The sequence below is a fragment of the Stegostoma tigrinum genome, chromosome 2 (genome assembly GCF_030684315.1).
Source record: "Stegostoma tigrinum isolate sSteTig4 chromosome 2, sSteTig4.hap1, whole genome shotgun sequence".
In the NCBI taxonomy this organism is placed as follows: Eukaryota; Metazoa; Chordata; class Chondrichthyes; order Orectolobiformes; family Stegostomatidae; genus Stegostoma; species Stegostoma tigrinum.
In genome coordinates this window covers 84,465,179-84,481,678 of record NC_081355.1, presented here as the reverse complement: position 1 = coordinate 84,481,678, position 16,500 = coordinate 84,465,179, and the positions used below count along the sequence as shown (strand labels likewise).

Sequence of the window (16,500 nt, the reverse complement as noted above, 5' to 3'; positions counted from 1 at the left end):
TTTGCACCACTGTTATCTTGCACTGTGCAAATTCTGTACTGCTCAGTGCCATTTGAGTGTTTTTCCTGTCTGTACCTGAGCCGGAGCAGGATGGTTCCAGTTCCTGTCGAACTATCAAAATTGTTTTTTTAAAGAAATATCAACCCACGTGCTCTTTAGTTCTGGCAGCTGCACAAAAATATTTAGCAAGGTTAATTCAAAATATTTTTATTTCCCTTTAGAGCCTCCTGAAAACCTTTGATATTATTTTCAAAATTCTTCTGTGCCCCACTGCCAGTTCCTGATTCTCACCAGTAGCTAATACGTCAACCACTGTCTGTCATCCTTACCAGCTCTGCAAGTTTTCTAATTACGCAAATCGAAACTTAATTCTGGAACTTTGCTGCCTCTTATGGCTGAGTATCTTCTCAAACACTGCATTTAGCAAAGGGTAGTTTCAACTTAGTGGATAAGGAGTTTTCACAGTGTCTTTATGCTTAGAAGGGGTAAAATTGATGGCACTCCTGATTCAGATGAAAGATCAAAATTTTAGCTGAATACATTCCCCAAAATATAATCAGCTCTGGTTGTTAGTGTCAGTGCCAGCACCAGTTCTGGCGTGCTGGTAGCACTCAGCTTTGAATTAAAAGGTTGTGGAATCAAGTTCTGTCTTGCCACAGAGGTTTCAGCATAATTGACGTTTTACTGCAACACTGACAAAGTGCTGCTTAATCAGAAGCACTAGATTTAAGACTGAAACCATGACCCTGTCTGCTCTTCTTAGATGGATATAATTAATTTCACAACACTACTTGAAGAAATTTACAATAGTTCTTCCCATATTCTGGTCAATATTTATTTTATCATCTTATCACTAAACACACCAGTCATTTGTTTCATTTCTGTCTGTGGGAAATAGCTGTTAAAATAGTTGTCACATTTCATAGATTGAAAGTAGCTATGCTTCAGAAATATTTCCTTGGCTGTAGAGTACTTTGAGGTCATTAAGTTCTCTCTCTGTCTTTATCTATAGTTATGGTGGAGAGTTAATGTAGTGCTGTTATTCAAGAAGTGTGGTAAGGATAAACCAAGAAACTACAGGTCAGTGAGTCTAGAATTTGTGATAAAGAAAATATTAGGAAAAAAAATTGAGACACCAAACTATCCTCCAGTTGGAGAGGCAAGGATTAGTCAAAGATAGCATAGCTTTGTAAGGGGAGAAGAAATTTGATTTGAATTTTTTGAGGAGGCTAGGTGTGTAGAGGATAGCACAGTTGATGTAATCTACAGATACTCTAATAAAGCTTTTGACCACGTCTCACATGGCAGGCTGGTTCAGAAGGTAACAACCCATGGGATCCAGGGAATTGGTTCAGTGGTAGGAAGCAGAGAGTGATGATCGAAATTTGCTTTTGTGACTGGAAGCCTGTATGCTATGATATAGAGTGACTCACTGGTTAGGACTACATCCTCACAGTGCCAGGCACTTGGGTTCAATTTGCATTCACAAAAACATCCACTGACTAACTCCCTTTGTTTCCTTTCACGGAGACAATTTGGATCTAACTCACCACATTCCTTGGTATCCCTTCATGTAAGTTTCTCAAATGCCTTACTGAAATCCACACAGACAACATCCTCTGTACTCCTCATCGACCTCCCTCTTTGCTTCCTCCATAAATTCAATCAATTAAGACATGACGTCCCTTTAACTATGCTGACTATTCCTGATTAATCCATACCTCTCCAATAATTGATATTTTCCTGCAGTGGGCAGCCATTATCTTCACTTACCAGTAAATGTCTGTGTTCGGTGCAAACTTCAAACAGCAAGGGACCCAAAACCGAGCCCTATGGAACACAACTGAAACGGGTTTCCATTTGCAAGAAATGTATGTTGACCATTATCATCTTTTATGCTAATCCAATTATATTTCCCTGCTCCCATTGACTTTCAGCTTTCTTGTCAAAAGTCTTACTAAAATCCAAACAGACAACATGCACCTCATTACCTCGTTTCTTCTTCAAAAACTTGAAAAAGTTAGTAAAATGTGAACTTCCTCAAAAAAAAATCTAAGCTGACAATCCCCAATTGATCTGGTGTCTTTATAAGTGGTAGTTTATTTTGTGTCTCAGAACTGATTTCAATAATTTGTCCAACACCAACATCAGAATGGCCAGCTTAAATGTGTCCTCTGCCTTGCAACCTTTTTGAATTCAACATTCACAGACCTCCAATCCCTGGCATCTCAACTGTATCAGGTGAGAATTGGAAAATGATCCTCAACCCATCTTCCATGTGCCTCCCAGGCTCTTTTAACAGCCTTGAATATAATCTTTTCAGCCTTGGTGATATATCCCCTTAAGTAGTGTCACTTTCTCCAGTAATACCCCTCTCATACTACTCCAAGCAATATTTCAGACTCCTCCACTTTAATTGCACATCAGCCCTCTCCCTTATGAAAACAAAGTACTCACGAAGAACTGTGCCCAGATCCTCTGCATCAAAGTGTAAATTGTCTTATATACTTCGACAGCGCAGTGGCCAAGGACGCAGATTTGGTTCCAACCTGGAGTGCGTGTCTGTGTGGTGTTTGCACATTCTCCCCATGTCTGCGTGGGTTACCACCAGGTGCTCCAGTTTCCTCCTGCAGTCCAGGTGCATACAGGCTAGGTGGAATAGCCATGGTAAAATGCAGTTATGGGGATAGGGTGAGCAGTCAAGGTTTGGGCAGGAGAGTGGCTGTAGGCTCAATAGGTGGAATGGCCTCTTTCCACAGTGCAGGGATTCTCTTCCCTCAGTTATCTTCCTAGTTATTCTTGTGGTCCTAATGTTTTGGGAAAATCTTTGGATTTTCCTTGATTTTACCTGTCCATGTCCATTCTGTAATTTGTTTTACTGTCCTCCCCCTACATAGATGTGACTCTCAATGCAATGTAGTACCTTCCCAACCAGCCAACAGAACCACACTAAGATCACTGTTAGGTGTTCCCCAATGCTGATCAACTGCAGTCACTCTGAGATCTGTAACAGCTAAACTTGGTGACTATCTTCTGAATTTTTTTTTTAAAGTCGTTCCTTATACTGCAGTCTCAAAACTCCTGCCTTTGCCTGAAGCTGGTGACCCTTTTCCTAATCCCAGGGGAAGGTCACTAGTACAATTGGATCAGTGCTTTGTACTTGTACAGTTGATTTATCAGCAGCCACCCAAAGTATCCAGACAGTGACCCACTTGAGGTGCCGCAGCATCATCTGAGATAAAGAAAAAAATTCAAAGAATGCTCTTCAGTGTCAGTGGAGCAATTCTGGGAGCGTTAATGGGCTGCTCCTCCATAATCAGGTCCCATACCTTCTCAGATTCATAGCATTTTGAGGCTATGGGGTCTATCCAATCTGTCATGGCTGTGATCAACTGTTCAAAAAGTACAATTCATATAACACAAAAATTTAAAGCTTCATTAAAATAAAATAAATCATGTGCATTTAAAAACTAGCGCGCCTGAATTTACCGACAGGAGGGCAAATGTTAAGATTCAAGTTCAGAATAAGACAGTAAACATATGAAGCACATAAAGAAACAGATACATCAATGTTGGTTACATTATCATTTCATTATAGGTGAATCTCACACCAAAAGATTGATAGGTGATAGATCCATAGAGCTTAGTACAGGATTATTAGAGTAAAAATAATTGGATTAGCTTCATTTACCATTTGTTTACAAATACAATTGTTGCAGCTCTGCATAGGTAAAAAGGAAAAAAAAACTGTGAAATTGAAAAGTTTTGAAATTGAAAACCAGAGGGCAAGGCAAGAAATTAGTTTAGAATGAAGACAAAGAAAATGAACTTTCACTGTGACTTCCAGAAGCCCTGTAAAGCCTACAGGGCACAATACCCTCAAGTGTTGCACTGAAGTACAAGCCTATCTTACTCATTCTAGTCTCTGAAGTGATGTTTGAACAAATGACCCCATCATTCATAGGTAAAAGCACCACGATGGCTCCATTTACAGAACTAGCTCAGTCAGCCATGTGACTTCTTTCCATACCATTTAAATTTGATGATTCTATGAATTAAACTGATATGATTATGTTGAAATCATATGCAGAATAAAATGATAAACAAGCAAAATAATGAAAAAAGGAGTTTATTTTCCCAGTCCTGCATTTGGCAGCTTAAAGCTATTGTGTTAAAATGCTGTTTTTCTGTTCAATGCCTAAATGTTGTTGGAAGTTCCTGTCTTTGATGTTCCATAATGCAAGTAAAGGCTAAAAGAGGATGCCAAATGACATGCAAAGTTATTGAGCTCATTTACTTGAAACTTTAGCACAGCTATCTCTATAGTAACTAGTCTTTAGCACAATGGCTCATGACCCCCAGTAGAATCAGTGGACACAAACGTGGGATTGGACACTGTCTCTCCTTCAATGCACAGCAGAAGCCACTGTGGAAAAGAGATAGCCCAGTCTTGAGACTCTGGCAGCAAAGCCTTGGATCTAGGGAATCAGTGCCTCCACACAGTACAGGGTGGACAGTGAACGCAAGACATCCTTTAACATTACAGACAATTATTGGCAGTGAACTTCAATGAGCCCATAACATTTGAGAGTTGTGATAATGGGAACTGCAGATGCTGGAGAATCCAAGATAATAAAATGTGAGGCTGGATGAACACAGCAAGCTCAGGAGCACAAAAGCTGACGTTTCGGGAGTTGACTTGGTGCGGACATGTAAATCAGTGACAGAGTATGGGAAAACCAGATGATCCAGCAGCTGAGGCAGGAAGGTGGCTAGCAGATTCAAACTTGACAGCGTTTCTACTCCTGTCTATGTGATTTATGGATTCCTGCCTCAGCTTCATAGGTACCAACCATTAGACCAAAAGAGGAGGAAGACAGAGGGCCTGATGAAGTGTGGGTATGTGTCTATGTATGTCAGTGGCCAGAGAGAGAAGGTTGGAAAGCAGAGCTACCGAGTGTAGAGGGCTAGATATGATGGCGGAGGGGCTGTGTGTGTGCGCGTGCGCGCGCTGGGAGGGAAGGGACTTCACAATCTTCTGCCAACAAGGAGAATTTTTTCAAACCTACACACGTACTTGAAACAATTATGTTTTTACAAGCATTTCAAAAGCTCAGATTTTCACATTTATGTGATGAATTATATGTTGCACTGTAATAAACAAACTTTAATTATTATGTGTTGAATGTTTCATTTTTGTTGTTATCTGGGGTCATGTTATTTTCCACGAGTTAAAATGGGGTCATATCATTACCAACTAGAGGGAGATGGTGTATCTTACTAACAGTGAAACTTCACTCATTTATGGAGTCAGATACTTGAAAACCTGAATTGATGATTAAACTCGCTTGATAGTAACACTACGATTTGACTAGAATCCTCTCAGGAGTTTTTCTCCTCTAACTTGGTATTTTTTTCAAAGTAGCATTTTCTTAATGATGGAACAGGGTGTATGCAAGTTCCAAACAAGACACTGTTCAGGACTGTGATTCTTGATAAACATTAAACAAATGGTGGAAAATAGCTAGTTAGTTGTAGTGTTTGACAACAGAACTGGGCTCGTTAACCATCTACATTTCTATTTTAGGCTTGGGAACTGATAGAACAATTTAAAAGTTTGTCAATGCCAAATTGGGTGTGACAAAATACACAAAGGAAACAGTTTTACAGCCTGAGCACAATATTGTCAAGCAATGGTGTTACATTGATAGGAAGAAAATAGAGACTGCACATTTCTTGGAAAAAGTAGTGTCTAAATGGGATAGAGGAACAGGGGGGAAATCAGAGGGTTGGGGGGGGTCAGCGGATACACAAATTATTACAAGTAGCAGCACAGGTTAGGGACATAATAAAAATAAACAAACTTTTGGGATTCCTTTCTAAAGGGATAGAATGAAAAATCAGAGAAGTTATGTTAAAATTAAATTGACCCTGATAAGAGAGATAATTTATTAGGATTATAGGAGACATTAGAGGTCATATCCTTCCAAAAATAAATTCATAAAAAGATTTAGGTGATTCTAACAGACACATTTAAGATTATGAACGTTTTTGTAGGATACACAAGGGACAAGATATTTGCACTTCCTGGGGACTAAGAGTCATAAATATGACTTATTCATTAAAAATTGAATCAAGAGTTCAGGAAAAAAAATTCTTTACCTATATAATGGTTAGAGCTCACTACCAAAAGGAGTAGTTGAACTGAATACAGAAGACGTACATAAGAGGAAGGCAGATAAATGCATGCAAGAATAATGAATAGACAGATATATGTTCATGGGGTTAGGCAAAGAAAGGAGGTTGAAGGCATAAATCAAATATAAACATCAGCATTAAATGTAGGTCAATTGGCTTGTTTCTTGTTGTAAATACCATATAACAATCCTGAGAAAACATGTAAAAGAATAGAACATCAAAACGTATATGATCCCCTTCAAAAGACAGAATGCAGAAAGGATAGTGCTTGACTTACCAAAGACAGTTTACACCAGTCAATGTCAAACTGAGCCCTAAATTTCTTGTCACAGCTTATGCTTGGTTCCATCTCCTGACTACACTTCAGCTGGTTTTGTGGGGTCTCCACTTCTCTTAGACACGATGAGAAAGTCACATCTGTCCCCACCATGACATAAACCCTGCAGAGGAAGCATTCCAACAGAACATCATGTTTTACAGGGATATGAAAACCTACGTGGTGTACTATTGCCTCGAGCTGGGTATTTCCAAGTGCATTTACACCTTGAAAGAAGCAATTTTTGAAAGCAACATTTGAATTTTATATAAGTGTCAAACCAAAAGGGTTCATCCAAAGAGTTGTGAAGCATAACAATGCATGCAATCCCTAATTGCTTGAGAAATTTAAAATCAAGAAACTTGGATCATTTGCAACCACTTTCAGAAGCAAGGGCCCTTGGGAGTTCTCAAATGGCAGGGGCAGTGCAATTACTCATTTGGAGAAAATCGCAAACCAGTGAAGGCATTAGCACAGAAGTAGCAAATATTGGCAAAAATATGGATTCAACATGAGAATAAATTGAATCAAATAAACAGAACAGGGCTAGATGCTGAAAAAGGAACAAAGAGGAGTAGGGGAAGTAGGCCTCACAGCAGGAAACAGGGAGTAATTTTCCAACTAGAACCTCGTAGACATTTGTAACACGGGAGGTCGTCATTCAGCCCATCATATCTGGTCTAGGTTAAGATCAGACAATACAAATCACTTTCCAGCTTTTGGTCTGTAACCCTGGAGGCAATGGCAACTGAATATCTAAATGCTGCTTGAAAGTGCCTTCTATCCATGCTATCTATGCCCCATAACGGTGCTGATCTCTATCAATTTCTCTCGACATTTGCTGTCCCAAGGAAAACAACCCCAACCTAAACAATCTTTTCTCACTGCACAGACAATCCAAGCACAGACAGCACTCTGGCAAGTCTTCTCTGCACCCACCTCTCTCATGCAATCACATCCTTCCCATCATGTGGTGGCTGGAACTCTCACAGCGCTCCAGCTGTGTCTGAAACAGTATTGTTTACAGTTCCAGAATGAGCTCCTTCCACTTATATTCTATGGCTCGCTTAATAAAGACAAGTATCCTACATGCATCCTTAACAAACTTGCCTACCTGCTCTGCTACCTTTAGAGATCTGTGGACATGCACACAAAAGTTCCTCTGATCTTAAGTACCTCCCAGGGTCCTGTCATTGATAGTTTAATCCCTCGGCTTGTTAGCCTTCTATCTGTATTATCTCACACTTTTCCTGTTTAAGCTTCACTTCTACAGTTCTGTCCACCTGACCAGTCCATTAATATTCTCCTACAGTTTACCACCCTACCAATTTTGCTATCACCCGTCAACTTCTTGGTCACTGCCCTACGTTTAAGTCCGAATCATTAAGTATACAGCACATACAAGGACACCAGCACTAGAATTATAGGCACAAAAACATCCCTCTCCCAACACCCTCAGCTTCCCACCCCTCAGCCAACTTTAGATACAATGTGGCATCTTGCCTTGCATCCTATGGGCTTACTTTCTTAACCAATCCATCATGAGGGATGTTATCAAAAGCCTTCCTAAAGTCTTCGTCTTCGTCGACCATATTAAATTAATTACCCTCATTCGCACCCTTAGCTACTGTCTGAAAACATTTGATTGCAAGTGTCAAACACGACCTTCCCTTTACAAATCCATGCTGACAATCCATGATTCATTGGTGTCTCTCCGAGAGCAGATACATTCTACGCACCAGAATGCTTCCTAATAACTTTCCACCACTGAGATTCGACTGACTGGCCAGTAATTTCTTGCTCTATCCTCACCAATGCGACAACATTAGCAGCCCTTCAGTCCTGTGGCACCTAATCTATGGACAAGGAGGGTTTGAAAATTATTGCCAGAGCCCCAACATCTCCTCTCTTGCCTCCCTCAACACAGATGGGAGGCATCTGAACTGGGTCCGCAGATTTACCTGCTTTTAAGGCTATTAAACCTGCTTATACCTCCTCTCCCTCTCTGTTAATTTCTAACAATATTTTACAGTCCTCCACCCCGACGTCAATGCCAGCATCATCCCTTTCAATTGGGAAGTCTGATGCAAGGTATTCACTGAGCCCATGCCTTCAGGGTCCACAGTTAGATAACTTATACTATCCTCAAAGGGACCCTTGACTTTCACTAGTTATTTCCATGCTCTTTATTTATTCAAAGAAGCCCCTCTGGGTTTCCCTTTACTCTGCCCACCATCGCTCTCTTTGCCCATCTAATTTCCCTTTAAATTTCCTTCCTGCATGTTTTACACTCCTAGAGTGACTCTGCCACAGCTTTGTTTACTTAAATTAATCCCAACTTTTATGTCATTTGATGTCCAAGGTTCTCCAATCTTAGTCTCACCCTTTGTCTTGTACTCTCACTATTTCCTCCTGGAATCTCCCACTACTCTGATTCACTAGTTTATCCACAAGTAGCAGCTCCCTGTTCACAAGGATCAAATCATATCTTATCTGAATAAAATTGGCCTCTCCACAGTTGAAGCTTTTACTCGCAGCCATCATTATTGTTGCATAGAGCTGTACTGCATAGAAACAGACCCTTCGGTCCAACTCATCCATGCTGACCAGATATTCTAAATTAATCTAGTCTCACTTGCCAGCATTTGGCCCTTATCCCTCTAAATCCTTCCTGTTCATGTACCCATCCAGGTGCCTTTTAAATGTTGTAATTGTACCAGCCTCCACTACTTCCTCTGGCAGCTCATTCCACACATGCATCTCTGAGTGAAAAAAGTGCCCCTTAGGTCCCTTTCAAATCTTTTCCCTCTTACCTTAAACGTATGCCCTCTTGTTCTGGACTCTCCACCCCAGGGAAAAGATCTTGGCTATTCACCCTATCCATGCCCCTCATGATTTTACAAACTTCTATAAGGTCACCTCTCAGGCCCCGATGCTCTGGGGAAAATAACCCCAGCCTATCTAGCCTTTCTCTATTTCGAGGCAGTGGCCATAAAATGCTCCCCTACTGATACACCTTCCACCTGCCTGGGAAAATTTCCAAATATTAGGTTCCCCTCCCTGCTCAAAGTTCTTCAGGATGAAATTTAAGAATTCTTTTTCCACCCCACTTGTGCACCAAAACTAAGAGTTAATAATTGGGAAGTTAAAAATGCTTACTGTTATTACTTTATCAGTCTTAACATTTCTCTGAAATTGGATTACGTATTTGTTATCCTTGCTTCCTGACTATTTGGGGGCCTATGGTACACGCTCAACAACATGTTTGTCACTTCTCCCCTCAAGGCCTAATTTGATGCCTGTCCTAAGATTTCATCACTCCTCACTGCTACAATTGATTCCTTGATCAATATCGCCAACACCAATCCCCACCACCACATCCCCTCTCTTGTCATCTGAATATCCAATAACCAGGGACTTGCAGTTGTCAATCCTGCCGACCTTTCAGTCAAGTCTTCGTCATAGCTGTGAGATTATACTCCCATGTAATTATCTGTGCCTTCAACTCATCCAACTTATTCCTTAGGCCCCTTGTATTTAAATACATTCCATCTAGCCTTGCTAAAGCCATCTCTATCTTATCTAGCGATAATGGGAACTGCAGATGCTGGAGAATCCAAGATAATAAAATGTGAGGCTGGATGAACACAGCAGGCCCAACAGCATCTCAGGAGCACAAAAGCTGACGTTTCGGGCCTAGACTCTTCATCAGAGAGCCTCTCTGATCAAGGGTCTAGGCCCGAAAGGTCAGCTTTTGTGCTCCTGAGATGCTGCTGGGCCTGCTGTGTTCATCCAGCCTCACATTTTATTTTCTATCTTATCTAGCCTCTGCATTCCAGACTCACTCATTCACTCTCTCATTTTAACTTCCAACTCCATCTTGCATTCTCTCTCCTCTGAACTACTTTGTCAGGACCTCATTTCCTGCCAATCCAGGTTAAAGTACCATAACAACATTAGCAACCTCAGCAAGGAAAAATATGCAAGCACCCTGTGTTTCATTTAAGGGTTGCACTGAAATCTGCAGCCATCTGCGTGTCATTCAGTAGCACCAAGTAGGAAAGTGTTAAAATTAATCTGCCCCAAGTTCCTGTTTCTGATTTATTCTTAGCATTTTCAGCGTCTCTCAGTTTCACTTCAAGTGTTCCATAATGGAGGTCATTAGGGTTCTCAACTCAATGAGACCTCACTACCTTTTTACTGTTTGCCAGAGAAGCAACTCATATCAAGCAAGTGGGGTGATTAGGATTTTAGTTTTTACCTTGTTGCAGCAGGTTTTTGATACCGCAACATGTAGCTCTGCAGATCGGCTCTGCCCTTGTCACCATCTATACCATAAGCAGGAGCACAAGGAGTAAAAGGTGGAGGAGAACAACTGGGAGAGCAGGGAACCGGAAGGAAGGTGGCAGTCCCTCACTGCCCAAGATATTGCTGGCAATCATCCAAATGCCATGGCAGCCGTCACATTTGTTCCATACCTTATCTGCCTTCCATCAACTATCACTTCACCACAGCATCAAAATAAAAGTCAAACCAAAATAAACAATCAAACCAAATTTATACATCAAATCATGCCAAATTGAATGCAAAGTTTGAATAATCATTGTTATGCTTTGCCTTAGTGCCTTTCTTCCAGTATTTGGAACACACAGAGGCTGTCACTGAATTCACCCCCGAATGCCCACAAAAATCCCCCCGATATTAAATCTTGGGGGCAACCAATCAGAAACATGTCATCATCATCGGGAGCTGCTCACTCACAGGCTGTTTCTGAGATTGGAAAGGCAGGGAGAAAGAGAGAGAGGCTGCAAAGTGGAGGAGGAAGAGAGCGTGGAATCTGGTCAGACAACAAGTGGAATTTTTAAAGTCCAGTGACGCTGTTTGGGAGACAGAACACAACAAAAGGCATACTCAAACAAGTTAAGACAATTTGAAGCTCATGTAGTAATCAATTCTTTGGAAACAAATGCAGTGTCTGCAGCTTAGGACCGAATAAGTTTGGGAGCTAATGTGTCGGGGGGAAACATATTGATCCAATCTGTCTTTCATTGGCCTTTCCCAGTGTTGCTATACTTTGCAACCCTATGATGATAGATGAATTGCGAAAAGTTGCTACTTTTCAATGGATGAGATTGCAGATGGTCTAGGAGAGTGACCTCAGAGAGAGGGTTTCTTCATCCCGAGCCTGGAAAAACAGAGCTAAATATGCTGTCGGTCCTCTACTGAAAATGGGCTCAAAAAGGGTCCAGTCCTTGAGGAAAGGCTGCAAACTAAAAGGATATATCCACCTATGCCATTTATTCTATATTATACATGGCAGTAAGTAAAGCATGTACAATGAAATTAACCTCCAGGCCCTCGTATAGTTACATAAACAACAAAATAGTCTGATGCAAATCCAAAACTTTGTTTTTTTTTATTTTTCTAAGAAATTAAACTTACCCTTCCTTCATATTGTTGATTGGCAGAGGCACTCGCCCACCCCGATCGAGTGCTGAGGTAATGTTAATGGCATTGAGGCGGTCAGGTTGCCAAACATTCTTCACAGCTCCCAGGAAATCACCAATAACCTCACTTGCCAACATCTCTTCCACATTCATGTTTTTCACAAAGAACTCCGCTTGATAGGGCAAAGGGTAATCTTTAAACAAGAATGCAAATGGTGAAAACAACGTATTCTCAAATCAGTCATATACATGGACTTCGGTAAGGCATTTGGTAAGGTTCCCCATGGTAGGCTGATGGAGAAAGTGAAGTCGCATGGGATCCAGGGTGTGCTAGCTAGATGGCTAGAGAACTGGCTGGGCAACAGGAGACACAGGGTTGTAGTGGAAGGGAGTTTTTCAAAATGAATACCTGTGACCAGTAGTGTTCCACAGGGATCCGTGTTGGGACCACTGTTGTTTGTGATATACATAAATGATCTGGAGCAAGGTATAGGTGGTCTGATTAGCAACTTTGCAGATGACACTAAGATTGGTGGAGTAGCTGATAGTGAAGGGGACTGTCGGAGAATGCAGCAGAATATAGATAGACTGGAGAGTTGGGTGGAGAAATGGCAGCTGGAGTTCAATCCAGGCAAACGAGAGGTGATGTATTTTGGAAGATCCAATTCAAGAATGAACTATACAGTAAATGGAAAAGCCCTGGGGAAAATTGATGCACAGAAAGATCTGGGTGTTTAGGTGCACTGTACCCTGAAGGTGGCAATGCAGGTGGATAGAGTGGTCAAGAAGGCTTATGGCATGCTTTCCTTCATTGGATGGGGTACTGAGTACAAGAGTTGGCAGGTCATGTTACAGTTGTATAGGACTTTGGTTCAACCACATTTGGAGTACTGCATACAGTTCTGGTCACCGCATTACCAAAAGAATGTGGATGTTTTGGACAGGGTGCAGGGGAGGTTCACCAGGATGTTGCCTGGTATGGAGGGCGCTGGCTATGAAGAGAGGTTGAGTAGGTTAGGATTATTTACATTAGAAAGATGGAAGTTGGGGGGGGGGGGGGGGGGGGGGCCTGATTGAGGTCTACAAAATCATGAGAGGTATAGACAAGGTGGATAGCAAGAAGCTTCTTCCTCCCAGTGTGGGGGACTTAATTACTGGGGGGTCACAATTTCAAGGTGAGAGGGGAAACGTTTAAGGGAGATATGCATGGAAAGTTCCTTACACACAGGGTGGTGGATGGCTGAACGTGTTGCCAGCAGAGGTGGGCACGATAGCATTATTTAAGATGTATCTGGACAGATGCATGAATGGGCAGGGAGCAGAGGAATACAGATCCTTGGAAAGTAGGTGACAGGTTTAGATAGAGGATCTGGATCGGCGCAGGCTTGGAGGGCCGCAGGGTCTGTTCCTGTGCTGTAATTTTTCTGTGTTCTTATCTCAATTTAAGTACCACAGAAACATTTGGCAAGTGGTGTGCAGAGGTCTGTGTGCTGTAATTGCATTAATACAGCTATGTGCACAGTTACCTGGAGGCTCATTCTCTTATGGTTTGTATTTGGGAAACACTAATTCCCCAGGTGCAGACTGCAGGGCACGGAATGGAGACTTAGATATCGGATCTCTAATCTCATGGCATTCACGCAGAAGTGTGGGATGACCACATTGGCAACAAACAGACAGGAACCACAGCCAGGGAAATGAGAAAAAAAAATGGAAAAGTTAGTCTTCTAATGTCTGCAATGCAACTGTCTTCTTCTTTCTATTTCGTAAAAAGGCAAGTCTGAATATAACTGGGCCAGTTAAACAACTCGATCCCCCAAATCAAGTCATGGTAAACTTATTGCCACACATTTCGTCAGGTTCACACGAGGAGCAGATAGCTGGCTGTAGGATATAACTATATGTAAGATGCTTGGGTTTTGAAGGGACATCCATGAAACTGTGATAACAAAGTGTGAAGCTGGATGAACACAGCAGGCCAAGCTGCATCTCAGGAGCACAAAAGCTGACGTTTCGGGCCTAGACCCTTCATCACCGAAACGTCAGCTTTTGTGCTTCTGAGATGCTGCTTGGCCTGCTGTGTTCATCCAGCTCCACACTTTGTTATCTTGGATTCTCCAGCATCTGCAGTTCCCATTTTCCATGAAACTGTGATTCTTTTCAAAAGACAGAAAGTCAAGGATTATCTCAGAAGTCTTCAGAATAACAAGGGCTATGATTGGTTAAATATTAATTAAAAAGGGCACATATTCAAGATTATAAAAATTAAGAGATCTGAAAAATGTATTTACACAGAAGGTATGAATGAATGCGAAATTTTCTACAACAGATTTGTGTGGATCCAGAAACCAAATATCCAATAGGAATTAAGAGAGTTGCCTGAAGATGAAGTCAGAAGTCAGGCAGCACCAGGTTACAGTCCAACAGGTTTATCTGAAATCAAGCTTTCAGAACGTTTGCCCCCTTGTCAGGTGAAGTTCATCATTCCACCTGACAAAGGAGCAACGCTCCAAAAGCTTGTGATTTCAAATAAACCTGTTGGACTATAACCTGGTGACATGTGACTGCTGACCTTGTTCACCCCAAACCAACACCACATCATGGCCAGTAGATGGTGAGAGAGCAACTAATTTAGTAGGGAGCAGAAGTCAAACTTGGGAGATTTGTGAGAATATTTTTACTCTGGTTTGCTCTTTGTATTATTGTATAGTTCATCTGAAACCTATGACCATTGTCCTCTAAACATCTTTTTACCTTTATTCATAATGGGATGAGGACATCACTGGCTAGGCAGCATTTATTGTCCATCCCGAATTGCCGAGGGGGCAGGTCATTGTCAACCACGTTGCTGTGGGTCTGGTGTTACATGAGGCCAGACCAGAAGGATGACAGTTTCCTTCCCTAAAGGAAGGAAACATTAGTGAACCAGATGGGTATTTCCAGCAATCAGCAACTGACTCATAGTCGTCACTAAATTCTTAATTCCAGATTTCTTTCTTGAATTCAAATTCTACCATCTGTTGAACCCAGGTCCCCAGAATGTTATCCTGGTCTCTGGATTAACAGTCCAGGGATACTACCACTAGACCATCGCCTCTTCTGTATCAAATATGTAGTGAATCTGACTCATAGTCTCTTTGATGGAGCAATTTGTTTTGAGCAGTTTTGCCAACTGACATTTCATTTCCCAGAACCTGATCCAACTTTCCTCTTTCCTCGTTGTGAGGTAAACACACTGCTCTAAGAAATTACCCCAAGCACACTTCAGAATCTCTTCCTCCTCTGTGCCCTCAACATTAATTACTCCACTATAAACTGGGATGGCAATAAAGTCCCATTATCACTACCCACTACTTTTGCACCTCTTCTATAAGTTTGCTTAGCTGTTCTTATCCCCAGTTGGTGGTCTGCAGAATACACCCAAAAATTTAAAAATACATCTATTGTTTCTTAATTCTAGGCAAATAGAATCTAACTGTCAACATTCCTGGATAACCTTATTGGTTTCACCTCTTATCTGTTCTTTCCAGCCTCATCTCCCTGAGTAATTTTTGCCTTTTTAACCACCGTAAATCCTCACATGGAGCCATTGGGATCAGGTGCATCTCTCAACTCTGGCATTCAGAAATGTAAGCTGACTGTTGTTTTCTTCTTCCACACCCCCCCCCCCCCCCCCCAGGGGAATTTAATCCCCATGAATACGTTGTTCATGAGGTGGTGGGTCTCTTCTAGTTTGTTGCATTTAATAATGACAAATGTGTCATCTATATACTGGATCCAGAGTTTGGTTTGAATACGGGGGAGAGCGTTGTGTTCTAGTCTTTGCATGACTGCCTCTGCGATGAGTGGCCCCTGGGTGTGCCACTGATCTGTTTATATATTTGACCATTAAAGACAAAGTGCATGGTGAGGCAAAGGTCTTTTTTAGTGGGTAACAATACATGTTGCATTGTAGAGGTCCTAACACAATTATAACACTTCAAAGTAAAGCAAGGATTTCTATCAAATATCAAAGTAATAGTACCTTAATCCTAAAGCGCAAGTGTGCATTAGGTTCAGAAAGTCTGAATTGAAGCTGTCTGATACCAATGTCTCTCCCCTAATGAACATAAACATTTAGATTATGTTGCAACATTTATCATTTTTTTTTGGTGTTGTTTAGTTAAGAAGTGGCATGGATGGTTATTCCATTAATTATAGACCGCCTCTAATTATTAACAAATATTCGGAGAGATGGCTTTCCCATTGAATTCTAAAGAATTTTTTGTTGTGTTTAATCTCAAAGGCTAGGTAATCTATTTGGTCAAAGTACTGCGTCCAGCAAAGTCGTAGATTCGAAGCACAAGATCCTTAATCAGACTGTGATTTTACTTCTCTGCAATGGCACAGCACAGGAGTGCTAGGCATCAGCACAAGAATCTCCATAAGCTTGTGGATTTTTGGCACATGTAATCTTTATCAGCAATTCCACATCATTATGAAGAAAGTTGACTGTGTTGACTTGCTGTTAGAAGAGGAGTAACTTTTAATTTAGTTTCG

General features: G+C 41.3%; 1 protein-coding gene across 8 annotated transcripts in view; it reads right to left on the bottom strand.

Annotated features, from left to right (window-relative positions):
* Positions 1-16,500, bottom strand: part of sgce (sarcoglycan, epsilon) — a 62,175-nt gene that overhangs the window by 12,037 nt on the left and 33,638 nt on the right. For all 8 annotated transcript variants that reach the window (XM_048558452.2, XM_048558417.2, XM_048558436.2 and 5 more), the window contains 2 exons: positions 11,957-12,155; positions 6,476-6,638 (listed from right to left, as the gene is read on the bottom strand). In XM_048558452.2, coding sequence (XP_048414409.1) covers positions 6,476-6,638; positions 11,957-12,155 — 362 coding nt within the window. The remainder of the gene's footprint in view (positions 1-6,475; positions 6,639-11,956; positions 12,156-16,500) is intronic.